The sequence below is a fragment of the Salmo salar genome, chromosome ssa25 (genome assembly GCF_905237065.1).
Source record: "Salmo salar chromosome ssa25, Ssal_v3.1, whole genome shotgun sequence".
In the NCBI taxonomy this organism is placed as follows: domain Eukaryota; kingdom Metazoa; phylum Chordata; class Actinopteri; order Salmoniformes; family Salmonidae; genus Salmo; species Salmo salar.
Genome location: NC_059466.1, coordinates 36827900 through 36847206, shown reverse-complemented (window position 1 = coordinate 36847206; position 19307 = coordinate 36827900). Strand labels below are relative to the sequence as shown.

General features: G+C 43.8%; 1 protein-coding gene across 1 annotated transcript in view; it reads right to left on the bottom strand.

The window, feature by feature from the left end:
- Window positions 1-701: 701 nt before the first annotated feature.
- The window catches only part of LOC106586712 (BCL-6 corepressor), a 100705-nt gene continuing 82099 nt past the window's right edge, over window positions 702-19307 (bottom strand). Inside the window, 6 exon segments of the mRNA XM_014174269.2 lie at window positions 702-1432; window positions 1522-1883; window positions 2106-2256; window positions 11134-11211; window positions 18310-18455; window positions 18593-18759. Coding sequence (XP_014029744.2) covers window positions 1413-1432; window positions 1522-1883; window positions 2106-2256; window positions 11134-11211; window positions 18310-18455; window positions 18593-18759 — 924 coding nt within the window. The 3' untranslated portion in view covers window positions 702-1412.

The following is a 19307-nucleotide window of genomic DNA, read 5'->3' as shown; positions in this document are numbered from 1 at the left end:
AATAAACAAGCTTTTTGCATTTACTTCCATTGTCCTCCAAGAGTTGCTGAATATCCTCTACTTCAGTTTGCTCCTCAATTCAAGCACCTTGGTTTGAGAGCGAGGTAGCAGCAGTGCTCCCCCCAAAGCTGTGTGATTATCCATAGCAAACAGTATGCTGTGTGTTTTACTTTGTTGGCTTCATTTGGCTTGAGGGAGTTTGAGTTTACTTGAGTAGGCTACTGTTTCTCCCCTCCAACCCCTTATTGTTGAGCATTCAGGATGTGGCTCAGAACAGCCTAGCTACACTATTTTAATCTTTATTTAACTAGGCAAGTCAGTTAAGAACAAATTCTTATTTAGAATAACGGCCTATGCCGGCCAAACCCGGACGATGCCGAGCCAATTGTGCGCCGCCCTATGGGACTCCCAATCACGGCCGGTTGTGATACAGCCTGGATTCGAACCTGAGATGCAGTTCCTAAACCGCTGCGCCACTCGGGAGCTAAACAAGTAGCTCCTGTATATAGGTAATGTAGTGTACAGATGAAATATTGAAGTAGACCAATTTTGGATTTGCACTAACTGTCTGGATGTCTTCGTAGGTCCAGGCTAGACAGATTTGGTCTTGAAAAGCCAGAATGTGCCTAATGTTCAAAGATTAGCTAGGTCCATGTAAACCCTTCAATAGTAATTACAAAATGTGGAGCATAACACTTAGATAAACTTTCTTGCAAATGTTAAGATTTATTTTGATAATTTTGCTGGCAAAATATAAATACAAATGAAATATTTTAATTACAAAAAAAACATAGTATAACTGTTACTGTACTGCAATAGCCACCCTGTTATGTACAAGTTCTGTACCGAAGGGCGAATATCTTCTCATCTTTAAACCTTTAATATTATACAAAAACACATCTCCTCAGTTTTGCAAGTGAAATTAGAGACCAAATGAGAAGCAGATTGAACACAGGTACAAAACAGCCCCTGAGGGTGATTAGAGTGCTAACTCTGTCTGAGGAGAACAAAAAACTATACAACTGATCCTCATCATGTGCTTCCTATGAACAAAAAATGTGACATTCAAAAGCGCTGCCTCAGTGCTCAGACACACACTATGGCATATAAACTGAACACACACACACACACATATATATATTATACTGTTTAACACACATACACACAACCTTCCAGTCATGATAACACAACCACACAATTGCAGGAGAGAAATCAAGATAACATTTCCAGATATATTTATACTTATATTAATACATGTATAAAAAATAAGACAATTGTTAATTTACAGTCGCCTCTTCATCTTCGCTTGATGTCCAGACACATTCAGGTCTCTGCTGCTCTGTCTGTCCGTTCGTCCATACAGTCCACCGGTCCAGAGCAGGAGTTCATCTCAGGGCAGGGGTCTTACTCATTCACCTATCGTAGACCCCCACTGTAGAGTAGGGATTCAGAAATCAGAGTCAAAGTTCAGGGTCAGGGATAACAACCTCCTGTTAGCGTTAGCTTTAAAATTAGCGTTACCATTAGTCTTAGTGTTAGTCTTAGCGTTAGCATTAGCCCTAATGTTCCCATTAACATTAGCCTTAGCATTAACGTGAGCCTCCAGGGGTTCGTCCCAGCGGTCATCCAGGCACTCCAGGGTGGATCCCAGCAGAGCAGCCAGCTCAGCACTCCCCTCCACCAGGTCCAGCAGCTCCTTGCTGTCTGGCTGGAAGCCCTCCAGCTCGTCTGGGCAGGAGAAGAGCTGGGAGAGGGAGGCCTGGCGGTAAAACTCTGCCTCGGACATTGTCACCACCTTCATGTGGGGGAAGGAGGAGCGGAAGGAATGGGCCGACATCCGCAGCTTCCGGAGAACATCTGAGAGGAGAAGCCAGTTCCTGGACCTGGGGGGTGGGAAGAGGATTCGGGACCGCAAGGATTTACACACACAAGAGATGAAGAAATGGTATTGGTTTATTATCTGTCACTTTCATCTCACTCTCTCATTCTGTACTCCTCTTTCCCTCCTTCTATCCAATCATATTGATTTCTCTCTCTCTCTGTGTGTGTGTGTGTGTGTGTGTGTGTGTGTGTGTGTGTGTGTATATATATATATATACACTCACCCCTGCAACAAGGACACCTGGATGTTGTAGCAGGGGAGGAGGGGTTGGTTGGAGAACTCAAACTCAAAGAGCTCCCTCCTGTCCTCATCATCTTCCTCTGGCCCTGGGGGATCCGCCAGCATGTTACACACACTGCCCTCCTCTAAGGACTCTGAGACATGGAGAAAGGGATACACAGTTAGAATAACACAAGTCCACTGCCCTCTTCCAATGACTCAAAGTATTCACAGCCCTTAACTTTTCCACATGTTGTTGTGTTACAGCATGAGATGCTGTGTCAGTGGCATACACACAATGCCCCATCATGCCAAAGTGGAATTAGGTTTTAGAATTTTGTACAAATGAATTTAAAAATGAAAAGCTGAAAAATGTCTTGGGTCAATAAATATTCAACACCTTTGTTATGTCAAGACTAAATACAGTCAGGAGTAAATAAGTCAAAACACCAGTCTCAACGTCAACAGTGAAGAGGCGACTCTGGGATGCTGGCTTTCTAGGCAGAGTTGCAAAGAAAAAGCCATATCTCAGACTGGACCATAAAAAGAAAAGATTAAGATGGGCAAAAGAACACAGACACAGGAACTCTGCCTAGAAGGCCAGCATCTCGGACTCGCCTATTCACTGTTGACGTTCAGACTGGTGTTTTGCGGGTTCTATTTAATGAAGCTGCCAGTTGAGGACTTGTGCGGTGTCTGTTTCTCAAACTAGACACTCTAATGTACTTGTCCTCTTGCTCAGTTGTGCACCGGGGCCTCCCACTCCTCTTTCTGTTCTGGTTAGATCCAGTTTGCGCTGTTCTGTGAAGGGAGTAGTACACAGCGTTGTAAGAGATCTTCAGTTTCTTGGCAATTTCTCACATGGAATAGCCTTAATTTCTCAGAACAAGAATAGCCTGATGAGTTTCAGAAGAAAGTCCTTTGTTTCTAGGCCATTTGAGCCTGTAATCGAACCCACAAATTATGATGCTCCAGATACTCAACTTGTCTAAGGAAGGACAGTTTTATTGCTTCTTTAATCAGCACAAGTTTTCAGCTGTGCTAACATAATTGCAAAAGGGTTTTCTAATGATCAATTAGCCTTTTAAAATGATAAACTTGGATTAGCTAACAACGTGCCATTGGAACACAGGAGTGATGGTTGCTGATAATGAGCCTCTGTACGCCCACGTAGATTTTCCATAACAATTCTGCCGTTTCCAGCTACAATAGTCATTTACAACATTAGCAATGTCTACACTGTATTTCTGATCAATTTGATGTTATTTTAATTGACATAAAATTAGCTTTTCTTTCAAAAACAAGGACATTTCTATGTGACCCCAAGCTTTTGAACGGTAGTGTATATTTTTGTTTATACCTAACGGGGTCCTAAAATTCAAAATCAGGAAGTTAAATGATCAAAATAATAATATGCAAATATTGTACAATGCAGGTGCGCAAAGCTCGTAGACTTAACCAAAAAGACTCACAGCTGTAATCACTGCCAAAGGTGATTCTAACATGTATTGACTAAGGGGTGTGAATTTTTTCATTTTACCTTTAGTTAACCAGGCAAGTCAGTTAAGAACCAATTCTTATTTTCAATGACGGCCTAGGAACAGTGGCTTAACTGCCTTGTTCAGGGGTAGAACGGCAGATTTTTACCTTGTCAGCTCGGGGATTCAATTTTCAAACCTTTCGGTTACTAGTCCAACGCTCTAACCACTAGACTACCTGACAAATACTTACAGTACCAGTCAAACGTTTAGACACACCTACTCATTCAAGGGTTTTTATTTTGACTATTTTCTACCCTGTAGAATAATAGTGAAGACATCAAAACTATGAAATAACACATATGGAATCACGTAATAACCAAAAAGTGTTAAACAAATCAAAATATATTTTATATTCTTTAAAGTAGCCACCCTTTGCCTTGTCAGTTTTGCACACTCTTGGCATTCTCTCAACCAGCTTCATTAGGTAGTCACCTAGAATGCATTTCAATTAAGGCGTGCATTGGTAAAGTTTAATATGTGGAATTTCGTTCCTTCTTAATGCGTTTGAGCCAATCAGTTGTGTTGTGACAAGGTAGGAGTGGTATACAGAAGATAGCCCTATTTGGAAGGAGACCAAGTCCATATTATGCTCAAATAAGCAAAGAGAAATGACAGTCCATCATTACTTTAAGACATGAAGGTCAGTCAATCTGGATAATTTCAAGAACTTTGAAAGTTTCTTCAAGTGCATTTGCAAAAACCATCAAGCATTATGATGAAACTGGCTCTCATGAGTTACCTCTGCTGCAGAGGATACATTCATTAGAGTTAACTGCACCTCAGATTGCAGCCCAAATAAATGCTTCACAGAGTTCAAGTAAAAGACACATCTCAACATCAACATCAACTGTTCAGAGGAGACTGCGTGAATCAGTCCTTCATGGTCAAATTGCTGCAAAGAAACCACTACTAAAGGACACCAATAATAAGAAGAGACTTGCTTGGGCCAAAAAACATAAGCAATTGACATTGGAAATCTGTGCTTTGGTCTGATGGGTCCAAATGTGAGATTTTTGGTCCCAACAGCCATGTCTTTGTGAGACACAGAGTTGGCGAAAGGATGATTTCTGCATGTGTGGTTCCCACCGTGAAGCACGGAGGTGGTGGTGTGATGGTGCTTTGCTGGTGACACTGTCTGTGATTTATTTATAATTCAAGGCACACTTAACCAGCATGGCTACCACAGCATCCTGCAGCGAAACGGCATCCCATCTGGTTTGCGCTTAGTGAGACAATCATTTGTTTTTCAACAGGACAATGACCCAAAACACACCTTCAGCTGTGTAAGGGCTATTTGACCAAGAAATAGAGAGATGGAGTGCTGCATCGGATGACCTGGCCTCCACAATCACCCGACCTCAACCCAATTGAGATGGTTTGGGATTAGTTGGAACACAGAGTGAAGGAAAAGCAGCCAACAAGTGCTCAGCATATGTGGGAACTTCTTCAAGACTGCTGGAAAACGACCCAAAACAATGGCGCTGCAGAAGGGGCAGACGGAGCGGTCTTCTGGTCAGGCTCCATAGACGGGCACATCGCCCACCGCTCCCGAGTATACTGCTAACCAATGTCTAGTCTCTTGACATCAAGGTAGACGAAATCCGAGGAAGGGTTGCCTTCCAGAGAGACATAAGAGATTGTAACATTTTCTGTTTCACGGAAACATGGCTCACTCAGGATACGTTATCAGAGTCGGTACAGCCACCTGGTTACTTCACGCATTTCGCCGACAGAAACAAACATCTCTCTGGTAAGAAGGGTGGGGGTGTATGCCTTATGATTAACGAGTCATGGTGTGATCATAACAACATACAGGAACTCAAGTCATTTTGTTCACCTGACCTAGAAATCCTTACAATCAAATTCCAACCCCATTATCTTCCAAGAGAATTCTCTTTGATTATAATTACAGTCGTGTACATCCCCGCCAAGCAGACACCTCAACTGGACTCTATGTAAACTGGAAACCACATATCCTGAGGCTGCATTTATTGTAGCTGGGGGATTTTAACAAAGGCTAATATGAAAACATGGCTCCCTAAACGTTATCAGCATATCGAATGCGCGACCCGGGCTGGAAAGATGAACAATGATCCCGAATTTAACTTCCATGACGCATACAAAGCCCTGCCCCGCCCTCCTTTCGGCAAATCTGAAAGCACGACTCAATTTTGTTGCTCCCAGCCTATAGACAAACTAAAACAGGAAATGCCCGTGCTCAGGTCTGTTCAACGCTGGTCCGACCAATCTGATTCCACCCTTCAAGATTGCTTCAATCACGTGGAATGGGATATGTTCCGGATAGCGCCGAACAACAACATTGATGGACACGCTGATTCGGTGAGTGACTTTATTAGCAAGTGCATTAGTGATGTTGTATCCACGGCGACAATTAAAACCTTCCCCAACCAGAAGCCGTGGATTGATGGCAGCATTCGAGCAAAACTGAAAGCGCAAACCACTGCTTTTATTCAGGGCAAGGTGACCGGAAACATGACCAAATAAAAACAGTGTAGCTATTCCCTCTACAAGGCAATCAAACAAGCTAAGCGTCAGTATAGAGACAAAGTAGAGTCACAATTCAACGGCTCAGACACGAGACGTATGTGGCAGGGTCTACAGTCAATCACGGATTACAAAAACAAAACCAGCCCCGTCGCGGCCACCGATGTCTTGCTCCCAGACAAACTAAACAACTTCTTTGCTCGCTTTGAGGACAATACAGTGCCACTGACACGGCCCGCTACCAAAACCTGTGGACTCTCCTTCACCGCAGCAAACGTGAGTAAAACATTTAAACGTGTTAACCCTCGCAAGGCTGCCGGCCCAGACGGCATCCCTAGACGCGTACTCAGAGCATGCGCAGACCAGCTGGCTGGTGTGTTTACGAACATATTCAATCAATCCCTAACCCAATCTGCTGTTCCCACATGCTTCAAGAGGGCCACCATTGTTCCTGTTCCCAAGAAAGCTAAGGTAACTGAGCTAAATGACTATCGCCCCGTAGCACTCACTTCTGTCATCATGAAGTGCTTTGAGAGACCAGTCAAGGATCATATCACCTCCACCCTACCTGATACCCTAGACCCACTCCAATAAGTCCACAGATGACGCAATCGCAATCACACTGCCCTAACCCATCTGGAAAAGAGGAATACCTATGTAATACCTATGGTGAAAAAGGCTCAACAGTGCCTCTTCAACCTCAAGAGGCTGAAGAAATTTGACTTGTCACCAAAAACACTAACAAACTTTTACAGATGCACAATCGAGAGCATCCTGTTGGGCTGTATCACCGCCTGTACTGCAACTGCTCTGCACACAACCGCAAGGCTCTCCAGAGGGTAGTGAGGTCTGCACAACGCATCACCGGGGGCAAACTACCTGCCCTCCAGGACACCTACACCACCCGATGTCACAGGAAGACCAAAAAGATCACCAAGACAACAACCACTCGAGCCACTGCCTGTTCACCCCGCTATCATCCAGAAGGCGAGGTCAGTACAGGTACATCAAAGCTGGGACTGAAAGACTGAAAAACAGATTCTATCTCAAGGCCATCAGACTGTTAAATAGCCATCACTAACTTTAAGTGGCTGCTGCCAACATACTGACTCAAATCTCTAGCCACTTTAATAATAAAACATTGGATGTAATACATGTATCACTAGTCACTTTAAACAATGCCACTTTATATAATGTTTACATACCTTACATTACTCATCTCATATGTATATTCTGTACTATATACCATCCACTGCATCTTGCCTATGCCATTCCGCCATCTCTCATCCATATATTTATACATACATATTCTTATTCATTCTTTTACACTTGTGTGTGTATAAGGTAGTTGTTGTGAACTTGTTAGATTACTTGTTAGATATTACTGCATGGTCGGAACTAGAAACACAAGCATTATGCTACACTCGCATTAACATCTGCGAACCATGTGTATGTTACCAATCAAATTTGATTTGAAAAACATTCCAGGTGTTGCTGGTTGAGAGAATGCCAAGAGTGTGCAAAGCTGTCATCAAGGCAAATGGTGGCTACTTTGAAGAACCTAAAATATAACATATATTTTGGATTTGTTTAACCTCTCGCGGGACACACTATTCAACAGCCAGTGAAATAGCAGGGCGGCAAATTCAAAACAACAAAAATGTCATAATTCAAATTTCTCAAACATACAACTATTATATCCCATTTTAAAGATACACTTCTTGTTAATCCAACCACATTGTCCGATTTCAAAAAGGCTTTACGGCGAAAGCATAACATTAGATTATGTTAGGACAGCGCCGAGACAAGAAAAACCACACAGCCATTTTCCAAGCAAGGAGAGGAGTCACAAAAAACAGAAATACAGCTAAAATTAACCTCTTACATCTAGACGTTCCGCTAGCGGAACACCGCTCCAATATCCAATGATAGGGCGTGGTGCGAAATACAAACTCCTCGAAAATCCGAAAACTTCAATTTTTCAAACATATGACTATTTTACAGCATTTTAAAGACAAGACTCTGCTTTATCTAACCACACTGTCCGATTTCAAAAAGGCTTTACAACGAAAGCAAAACATTAGATTATGTCAGGAGAGTACCCAGCCAGAAATAATCAGACACCCATTTTTCAAGCTAGCATATAATGTCACAAAAAACAAAACCACAGCTAAATGCAGCACTAACCTTTGATGATCTTCATCAGATGGCACTCCTAGGACATTATGTTATACAATACATGCATGTTTTGTTCAATCAAGTTCATATTTATATCAAAAACTAGCTTTTTACATTAGCATGTGACGTTCAGAACTAGCATTCCCACCGAACACTTCCAGTGAATTTACTAAATTACTCACGATAAACGTTCACAAAAAACATAATTATTTTAAGAATTATAGATACAGAACTCCTTTATGCAATCGCGGTGTCCGATTTTAAAATAGCTTTTCGGTGAAAGCACATTTTGCAATATTCTGAGTAGATAGCCCGGCCATCACAGGCTAGCTATTTTGACACCCACCAAGTTTGGTACTCACCAAACTCAGATTTACTATAAGAAAAATGTTATTGCCTTTGCTGTTCTTCATCAGAATGCACTCCCAGGACTTCTACTTCAACAACAAATGTTTGTTTGGTTCCAAATAATCCATAGTTATATCCAAATAGCGGCGTTTTGTTCGTGCGTTCAAGACACTATCCGAAGGGTAACGAAGGGTGACGCGCGGACGCGTATCGTGACAAAAAATGTCAAAATATTCCATTACCGTACTTCGAAGCATGTCAAACGCTGTTTAAAATAAATTTTTATGCGATTTTCTTGTAAAATAGCGATAATATTCCAACTGGGAGTCGTTGTTTTCGTTCAAAGACTGATAATCTAAAATGGACTCTTCACGTGCACGCGCGCACCCGTCTCATTGTTCTCAGATCGACCACTATCCAAATGCGCTACTGTTTTTCAGCCTGGGACTGCAAAGTCATCATTCAACGTTCTGGCGCCTTCTGAGAGCCTTAGAAAGTGTCACGTTACAGCAGAGATACTCTGTTTTCAATAAAGAAGGCCAAGAAATGGTCAGAGAGGGCACTTCCTGTTTGGAATCTTACATTTTGCATTTTAGTCATTTAGCAGACGCTCTTATCCAGAGCGACTTACAGTAATGAATACATTTCATTTCATGCATTTTTTTGTACTGGCCCCCCGTGGGAATCGAACCCACAACCCTGGCGTTGCACACACCATGCTCTACCAACTGAGCCATTCAAACAGTTTTAGAAACTTTAGGGTGTTTTCTATCCAAATCAAACAATTATATGCATATTCTAGTTTCTGGGCAGGAGTAATAAACAGATTAAATCGGGTACGTTTTTTATCCGGCCGTGAAAATACTGCCCCCTATCCATAACAGGTTAATCACTAACCTTTGATGATCTTCGTCAGATGGCACTCATAGGGCTTCACGTTACACAATACATGTATGTTTTGCTCGATAAAGTTCATATTTATATCCAAAAACCCCATTTTACATTGGCGTGTAATGTTCAGAAATGTTTTGCCTCCCAAAACTTCCGGTGAATGAGCACATCAATTTACAAAAATACTCATCATAAACGTTGATAAAATATCCAACAGCTATTCAAAGAATTATAGATACACTTCTCCTTAATGCAACTGCTGTGTCAGATTTCAAAAAAGCTTTACGGCGAAAGCAAATTTTGCAATAATCTGAGTACAGCGCTCAGATATCAGAACAAGCCATACAGACACCCGCCATTTTGAAGTCAACAGAAATGACAAAAATTACATTATAAATATTCACTTACCTTTGATGATCTTCATCGGAATGCACTCCCAGGAATCCCAGTTCCAGAATAAATGTTAGTTTTGTTCGATAAAATTCATCTTTATGTCCAAATACCTCCATTTTGTTCGCGCATTTAGTCCACTACTCCAAATGTAAGGCACGTGCTTACTAAGTCCAGACGAAAAGTCAAAAAAGTTATACTACAGTTTGTAGAAACATGTCAAACGATGTATAGAATCAATCTTTAGGATGTTTTTATCATAAATCTTCCATAATATTCCAACCAGACGATTCCTTTGTCTTCAAAAAAGAAAAGAAACACAGCTAACTCTCATGTGAGTGCGCGCCACTGAGCTCATGTCATTTTCTCTGTCAGCTACTTCCAGAAGCTCTTATTCTCTCCCTATTCATAGTAGAAGCATGAAACAACATTCTAAAGACTGTTGACATCTTGTCAAGGAAGTGCAAAATGACCCCACAGACACTGTGTACTGGATAGGGAATCACTTGGAAAAACTACAAACCTCAGATTTCCACACTTCCTGGTTGGATTTTTCTCAGGTTTTTGCCTGCCATATGAGTTCTGTTATACTCACAGACATCATTCAAACAGTTCTAGAAACTTCAGAGTGTTTTCTATCCAAATCTACTAATGATATGCATATCCTACCTTCTGAGCCTGAGTAGCAGGCAGTTTACTACGGGCACACCTTTCATCCGGACGTCAAAATACTGCCCCCTACCCTAGAGATGTTAACACTTTTTTGGTTACTACATGACTCCATATGTTATTTCATAGTTTTGATGTTTTTACTATTCTACAATGTAGAAAATAGTTGAAATAAAAAAAAAAAAACCTTGAATGAGTAGGTGTCCCGAAATTTGACTGGAAATGTATGTATGAGATATTTCTGTATTTCATTTTCAGACATTTGCAAAATTTGTAAAAACATGTTTTCACTTCGTCATTGTGTTTTAAGTGGGTGAGAAAAACATCTATTTAATCAATTTTGAATTCAGGCAGTAACAACAAAATGTGGATTAAGTCAAGGGTTATGAATACTTTCTGAAGGTAGTGCACACAGAGTTATATTACACAATGAACACACACACACATAGCTGATCTCTTTGCACACAATGGGAATCTCTCTCACACAAATAGACACAGAGCGAAACTCACCACACACAGCACTGCCATAGAATTCCCAGTGGATCTCTGGGTCGTCATCAGAGTGGCCCTGCAGGTCAGCAAAATAATCTACGGGGAGAAGAGAAAGAGAGAGAGCGCATGAGAGAGAGCGCATGAGAGAGAGAGCACGAGAGAGAGAGCACGAGAGAGAGAGCACGAGAGAGAGAGCACGAGAGAGAGAGCACGAGAGAGAGAGAGAGCACGAGAGAGAGAGAGCACGAGAGAGAGAGAGAGCACGAGAGAAAGCGCGAGAGCGAGAGAGAAAGCGCGAAAGCGATAGAGCAAGAGCGAAAGCGATAGAGCAAGAGCAAGAGCGAAAGCGATAGAGCAAGAGCGAAAGCGCGCGAGACAGCGAGAAAGCGCGCGAGACAGCGAGAAAGCGCGCGAGACAGCGAGAAAGCGCGCGAGACAGCGAGAAAGCGCGCGAGAGAGCGAGAAAGCGCGAGAGAGAGGAAGCGCGAGAGAGCGAGAGAGAGGAAGCGCGAGAGAGCGAGAGAGGAAGCGCGAGAGAGCGAGAGAGAGGAAGCGCGAGAGAGGAAGAGCGAGAAAGAGCACGCGAGAGAGAGAGCAAGCGCAAGAGGGAGAAAGCGCGAGAGAGAGAAAGCGCGAGAGAGAGAGGGAGAAAGCGCGAGAGAGAGAGGGAGAAAGCGCGAGAGAGAGGGAGAAAGCGCGAGAGAGAGAGAGAGAAAGCGCGAGAGAGAGAGAGAGGGAGAAAGCGCGAGAGAGAGAGGGAGAAAGCGCGCGAGAGAGAGGGAGAAAGCGCGCGAGAGAGAGGGAGAAAGCGCGAGAGAGAGGGAGAAAGCGCGAGAGAAAGGGAGAGAGAACGGGAGGAAGCGAGAGAGAACGGGAGGAAGCGAGAGAGAACGGGAGAAAGCGAGGGAGAAAGGGAGGAAGCGAGAGAGAAAAGGAGAAAGCGAGAGAGAAAGGAAGAGAGCGAGAGAGAAAAGGAGAAAGCGAGAGAGAAAAGGAGAAAGCGAGAGAGAAAAGGAGAAAGCGAGAGAGAAAAGGAGAAAGCGAGAGAAAAGGAGAAAGCGAGAGAGAAAAGGAGAAAGCGAGAGAGAAAGGGAGGAAGCGAGAGAGAAAGCGAAAGAGAAAAGGAGAAAGCGAGAGAGAAAGGGAGGAAGCGAGAGAGAAAGGGAGGAAGCGAGAAAGAAAAGGAGAAAGCGAGAGAGAAAGGGAGAGAGCGAGAGAGAAAGGGAGAGAGCGAGAGAGAAAGGGAGAGAGCGAGAGAGAAAGGGAGAGAGCGAGAGAGAAAGGGAGAGAGCGAGAGAAAAGGGAGAGAGCGAGAGAGAAAGGGAGGAGAGCGAGAGAGAAAGGGAGAGAGCGAGAGAGAAAGGGAGGGAGCGAGAGAGAAAGGGAGAGAGCGAGAGAGAAAGGGAGAGAGCGAGAGAGAAAGGGAGAGAGCGAGAGAGAAAGGGAGAGAGCGAGAGAGAAAGGGAGAGAGCGAGAGAGAAAGGGAGAGAGCGAGAGAGAAAGGGAGAGAGCGAGAGAGAAAGGGAGAGGAGCGAGAGAGAAAGGGAGAGAGCGAGAGAGAAAGGGAGAGAGCGAGAGAGAAAGGGAGAGAGCGAGAGAGAAAGGGAGGGAGCGAGAGAGAAAGGGAGGGAGCGAGAGAGAAAGGGAGAGAGCGAGAGAGAAAGGGAGAGAGCGAGAGAGAAAGGGAGAGAGCGAGAGAGAAAGGGAGAGAGCGAGAGAGAAAGGGAGAGAGCGAGAGAGAGCGAGAGAGAAAGGGAGAGAGCGAGAGAGAAAGGGAGAGAGCGAGAGAGAAAGGGAGAGAGAGACGAGCAAGGTTAGATGAGGGGCCTGCCACAGCTTTGGTAGAGATGGGGCTGTCTATACTGCATCATTGCTGGCTGGATACTTGACGTGGGGGGAGAGGAGGGGAGAGAGAGGGGCTGTCTATACTGCATCATTGCTTGCTGGATACTTGACGTGGGGGGAGAGGAGGGGAGAGAGCCAGTAAGAGCTGCAAACACAGAGAGCCAGTAAGAGCTGGGCTGAGTGCCAGTACTGAGGCGTTGGGTGTCTGGCGTGTGTTTGGCGGGATTAACGACCTCCAGATGAGTGGGACCAGGTGGAGGGAGGAACACACACAATCTCTGTCGCTCGCTCTATCTTTCCGTCTAAACCCTTCCCCAGCTCTCCCTCCCTCCCTCCCTCCCTCCCTCCCTCCCTCCCTCCCTATGCCTCTCCTCTCTCAAGGCCTGCTGTCTATCTGAGGTAATTGGGTTTTATTGTTCGGATAGAAAGAAATGGACGCCACCGGCTATGTGAAGGAGTGTGTGGTTCCTTTTCATTCTCCATGTGTTTGTAGCAGAGATCACATTTGTCTCACACACACACACTTTTTATTTTCTAGAGTGAGCGTGTTCTGAGAAGCCCATTTCTGCACATACACTAAGCAAACAGATCGGTCGTTGCTAAGTAACCAGACAGATGAGCGAGCATGCATCCCAACCGACTGAATCCCCTCACACAGGTGGTCTGGGGAAAGGAAAGGGGTGGAAGAAGGGACTGTTTTCAGCCTGTGTGCATGTGTGTGTTTGTGAGAGAGAACGGTTTTTAAAAGCAGACCAAGGGAGAGTGCTTTGAGATGGAGAATGAGAAGCACAGTGGGACACAGTGAGGGGTGTGAGTGGTAGAGCAACAGTATAGCAGTGAGTGACTGACTGACCAGTGAGGGGTGTGAGTGGTAGAGCAACAGTATAGCAGTGAGTGACTGACCAGTGAGGGGTGTGAGTGGTAGAGCAGCAGTATAGTAGTTATAGTATAGTAGTTAGTGACTGACCTGTGAGGGGTAGAGCAGCAGTATAGTAGTTATAGTATAGTAGTTAGTGACTGACCAGTGAGGGGTAGAGCAGCAGTATAGTAGTTATAGTATAGTAGTTAGTGACTGACCAGTGAGGGGTAGAGCAGCAGTATAGTAGTTATAGTATAGTAGTTAGTGACTGACCAGTGAGGGGTAGAGCAGCAGTATAGTAGTTATAGTATAGTAGTTAGTGACTGACCAGTGAGGGGTAGAGCAGCAGTATAGTAGTTATAGTATAGTAGTTAGTGACTGACCAGTGAGGGGTAGAGCAGCAGTATAGTAGTTATAGTATAGTAGTTATAGTATAGTAGTTAGTGACTGACCAGTGAGGGGTAGAGCAGCAGTATAGTAGTTATAGTATAGTAGTTATAGTATAGTAGTTAGTGACTTACCAGTGAGGGGTAGAGCAGCAGTATAGTAGTTATAGTATAGTAGTTATAGTATAGTAGTTAGTGACTTACCAGTGAGGGGTAGAGCAGCAGTATAGTAGTTATAGTATAGTAGTTAGTGACTGACCAGTGAGGGGTAGAGCAGCAGTATAGTAGTTATAGTATAGTAGTTATAGTATAGTAGTTAGTGACTGACCAGTGAGGGGTAGAGCAGCAGTATAGTAGTTATAGTATAGTAGTTGGTGACTGACCAGTGAGGGGTAGAGCAGCAGTATAGTAGTTATAGTATAGTAGTTAGTGACTGACCAGTGAGGGGTAGAGCAGCAGTATAGTAGTTATAGTATAGTAGTTAGTGACTGACCAGTGAGGGGTAGAGCAGCAGTATAGTAGTTATAGTATAGTAGTTAGTGACTGACCAGTGAGGGGTAGAGCAGCAGTATAGTAGTTATAGTATAGTAGTTATAGTATAGTAGTTAGTGACTGACCAGTGAGGGCTAGAGCAGCAGTATAGTAGTTATAGTATAGTAGTTATAGACTGACCAGTGAGGGGTAGAGCAGCAGTATAGTAGTTATAGTATAGTAGTTATAGTATAGTAGTTAGTGACTGACCAGTGAGGGGTAGAGCAGCAGTATAGTAGTTATAGTATAGTAGTTAGTGACTGACCAGTGAGGGGTAGAGCAGCAGTATAGTAGTTATAGTATAGTAGTTAGTGACTGACCAGTGAGGGCTAGAGCAGCAGTATAGTAGTTATAGTATAGTAGTTAGTGACTGACCAGTGAGGGGTAGAGCAGCAGTATAGTAGTTATAGTATAGTAGTTATAGTATATTAGTTAGTGACTGACCAGTGAGGGGTAGAGCAGCAGTATAGTAGTTATAGTATAGTAGTTATAGTATAGTAGTTAGTGACTGACCAGTGAGGGGTAGAGCAGCAGTATAGTAGTTATAGTATAGTAGTTAGTGACTGACCAGTGAGGGGTAGAGCAGCAGTATAGTAGTTATAGTATAGTAGTTAGTGACTGACCAGTGAGGGGTAGAGCAGCAGTATAGTACTTATAGTATAGTAGTTAGTGACTGACCAGTGAGGGGTAGAGCAGCAGTATAGTAGTTATAGTATAGTAGTTATAGTATAGTAGTTATAGTATAGTAGTTAGTGACTGACCAGTGAGGGGTAGAGCAGCAGTATAGTAGTTATAGTATAGTAGTTAGTGACTGACCAGTGAGGGGTAGAGCAGCAGTATAGTAGTTATAGTATAGTAGTTAGTGACTGACCAGTGAGGGCTAGAGCAGCAGTATAGTAGTTATAGTATAGTAGTTATAGTATAGTAGTTAGTGACTGACCAGTGAGGGCTAGAGCAGCAGTATAGTAGTTATAGTATAGTAGTTAGTGACTGACCAGTGAGGGGTAGAGCAGCAGTATAGTAGTTATAGTATAGTAGGTAGTGACTGACCAGTGAGGGGTAGAGCAGCAGTATAGTAGTTATAGTATAGTAGTTATAGTATAGTAGTTATAGTATAGTAGTTAGTGACTGACCAGTGAGGGCTAGAGCAGCAGTATAGTAGTTATAGTATAGTAGTTAGTGACTGACCAGTGAGGGGTAGAGCAGCAGTATAGTAGTTATAGTATAGTAGTTATAGTATAGTAGTTAGTGACTGACCAGTGAGGGGTAGAGCAGCAGTATAGTAGTTATAGTATAGTAGTTAGTGACTGACCAGTGAGGGCTAGAGCAGCAGTATAGTAGTTATAGTATAGTAGTTAGTGACTGACCAGTGAGGGGGGAGCAGCAGTATAGTAGTTATAGTATAGTAGTTATAGTATAGTAGTTAGTGACTGACCAGTGAGGGGTAGAGCAGCAGTATAGTAGTTATAGTATAGTAGTTAGTGACTGACCAGTGAGGGGGAGCAGCAGTATAGTAGTTATAGTATAGTAGTTATAGTATAGTAGTTAGTGACTGACCAGTGAGGGGTAGAGCAGCAGTATAGTAGTTATAGTATAGTAGTTAGTGACTGACCAGTGAGGGGTAGAGCAGCAGTATAGTAGTTATAGTATAGTAGTTAGTGACTGACCAGTGAGGGGTAGAGCAGCAGTATAGTAGTTATAGTATAGTAGTTAGTGACTGACCAGTGAGGGGTAGAGCAGCAGTATAGTAGTTATAGTAGTTACAGTATAGTAGTTATAGTACAGTAGTTATAGTACAGTAGTTATAGTATAGTAGTTAGTGACTGACCAGTGAGGGGTAGAGCAGCAGTATAGTAGTTATAGTATAGTAATTATAGTATAGTAGTTATAGTATAGTAGTTATAGTACAGTAGTTATAGTATAGTAGTTAGTGACTGACCAGTGAGGGGTAGAGCAGCAGTATAGTACAGTCGTGGCCAAAATATTTAAGAATGACAAAGTCTGCTGCCTCAGTTTGTATGATGGAAATTTGCATATACTCCAGAATGTTATGAAGAGTGATTAGATGAATTGCAATTAATTGCAAAGTCCCTCTTTGCCATGCAAATTAACTGAATCCCCAAAAAACAATTTCCACTGCAATTCAGCCCTGCCACAAAAGGACCAGCTGACATCATGTCAGTGATTCTCTCGTTAACACAGGTGTGAGTGTTGACGAGGACAAGGCTGGAGATCACTCTGTCATGCTGATTGAGTTCGAATAACAGACTGGAATTTTCAAAAGGAGGGTGGTGCTTGGAATCATTGTTCGTCCTCTGTCAACCATGGTTACCTGCAAGGAAACACGTGCCGTCATCATTGCTTTGCACAGAAAGGGCTTCACAGGCAAGGATATTGCTGCCAGTAAGATTGCACCTAAATCAACCATTTGTCGGATCATCAAGAACTTCAAGGAGAGTGGTTCAAATGTTGTGAAGAAGGCTTCAGGGCGCCCAAGAAAGTCCAGCAAGCGCCAGGACCGTCTCCTAAAGTTGATTCAGCTGCGGGATCGGGGCGCCACCAGTACAGAGCTTGCTCAGGAATGGCAGCAGGCAGGTGTGAGTGCATCTGCACACACAGTGAGGCGAAGACTTTTGGAGGATGGCCTTGTGTCAAGAAGGGCAGCAAAGAAGCCACTTCTCTCCAGGAAAAACATCAGGGACAGACTGATATTCTGCGAAAGGTACAGGGATTGGACTGCTGAAGACTGGGTAAAGTCATTTTCTCTGATGAATCCTCTTTCCGATTGTTTGGGGAATCTGGAAAAAAGCTTGTCCGGAGAAGACAAGGTGAGCGCTACCATCAGTCCTGTGTCATGCCAACAGTAAAGCATCCTGAGACCATTCATGTGTGGGGTTGCTTCTCAGCCAAGGGAGTGGGCTCACTCACAATTTTGCCTAAGAACACAGCCATGAATAAAGAATGGTACCAACATATCCTCAGAGAGCAACTTCTCCAGACCATCAGTTTGGTGACGAACAATGCCTTTTCCAGCATGATGGAGCACCTTGCCATAAGGCAAAAGTGATAACTAAGTGGCTCGGGGAACAAAACATGGATATTTTGGGTCCATGGCCAGGAAACTCCCCATACCTTAATCCCATTGAGAACTTGTGGTCAATCCTCAAGAGGCGGGTGGACAAACAAAAACCCACAAATTCTGACAAACTCCAAGCATTGATTAAGCAAGAATGGGCTGCCATCAGTCAGGATGTGGCCCAGAAGTTAATTGACAGCATGCCAGGGCGGATTGCAGAGGTTTTGAAAAAGAAGGGTCAACACTGCAAATATTGACTCTTTGCATCAACTTCATGTAATTGTCAATAAAAGCCTTTGACACTTATGAAATGCTTGTAATTTTCTTCAGTATTCCATAGTAACATCTGACAAAAATATCTAAAGACACTGAAGCAGCAAACTTTGTGAAAATGTATATTTGTGTCATTCTCAAATCTTTTGGCCACGACTGTAGTTAGTGACTGACCAGTGAGGGGTGTGAGGGGTAGAGCAGCAGTATAGTAGTGAGTGACTGACCAGTGAGGAATCGCTCCATGCTGTTGCTGTGGGTCATCTTGAGCAGACCCCGGCCGGAGTAGGTAGCCAGGGTAGGGTCAGCCCCGTAGGACAGCAACACCCGCACTACGTCCAGATGGTCATTTTCCACCGCGTCATGCAGAGGCCTGGACACACACACACACATTAATGTAATAGGAAAAACACTGCGTGTGTGTGTGTTTCTGCATCTGAGTGTGTGTGTGTATACTGCATTGTGTGTGTGTGTGTGTGTGTGTGTGTGTGTGTGTGTGTGTGTGTGTACCTAGTACCATCCTGTGCGCTGCAGTTGATGTCGGCACCGTGCTCCAGCAGGTGTATGACTATAGAGAGCCAGCCGCGGGCGCAGGCCTCGTGGAGGGCACAGTAGCCTGCATAGTCCCTGTGGTTCACCTCACACACACGGTTCTCCAGGCAGTACAGCACCACCTCCTGCAGAGGACAGAGGGAGGGAAGCACGGATGAGTGTGTTTACACACACACACACACACACACACACACACACACACACACACACACACACACACACAGAGAGAGAAAGCTGCATACACACACACACACAAACAGCACAACAAGAATCCAAATCTAGAGCTGGTCTGTCTAACTATATTGGTTGGTCTGTCTGTCTCTAACTCTGTCTTATGCAAAATGTTTATTTTATTCTACTGAGCCATTTACCTTATGTTCTATTTTTATCTTTTATAATTTACTGTTGTCGAGAAGGAACCTTCAAGTAAGCTTTCCGTTGGACGGTGTATACCATGTGTATCCCGTATATACAACTAAACTTGAAATGTGTGTCAGTCAGTCAGTCAGCCTGCCTGCCTGCGCCAGTCAGTCAGTCAGTCAGCCTGCGCCAGTCAGTCAGTCAGTCAGTCAGCCTGCCTGCCTGCCTGCCTGCGCCAGTCAGTCAGTCAGCCTGCCTGCCTGCGCTAGTCAGCCTGCCTTTCCGTTGGACGGTGTATACCATGTGTATCCCG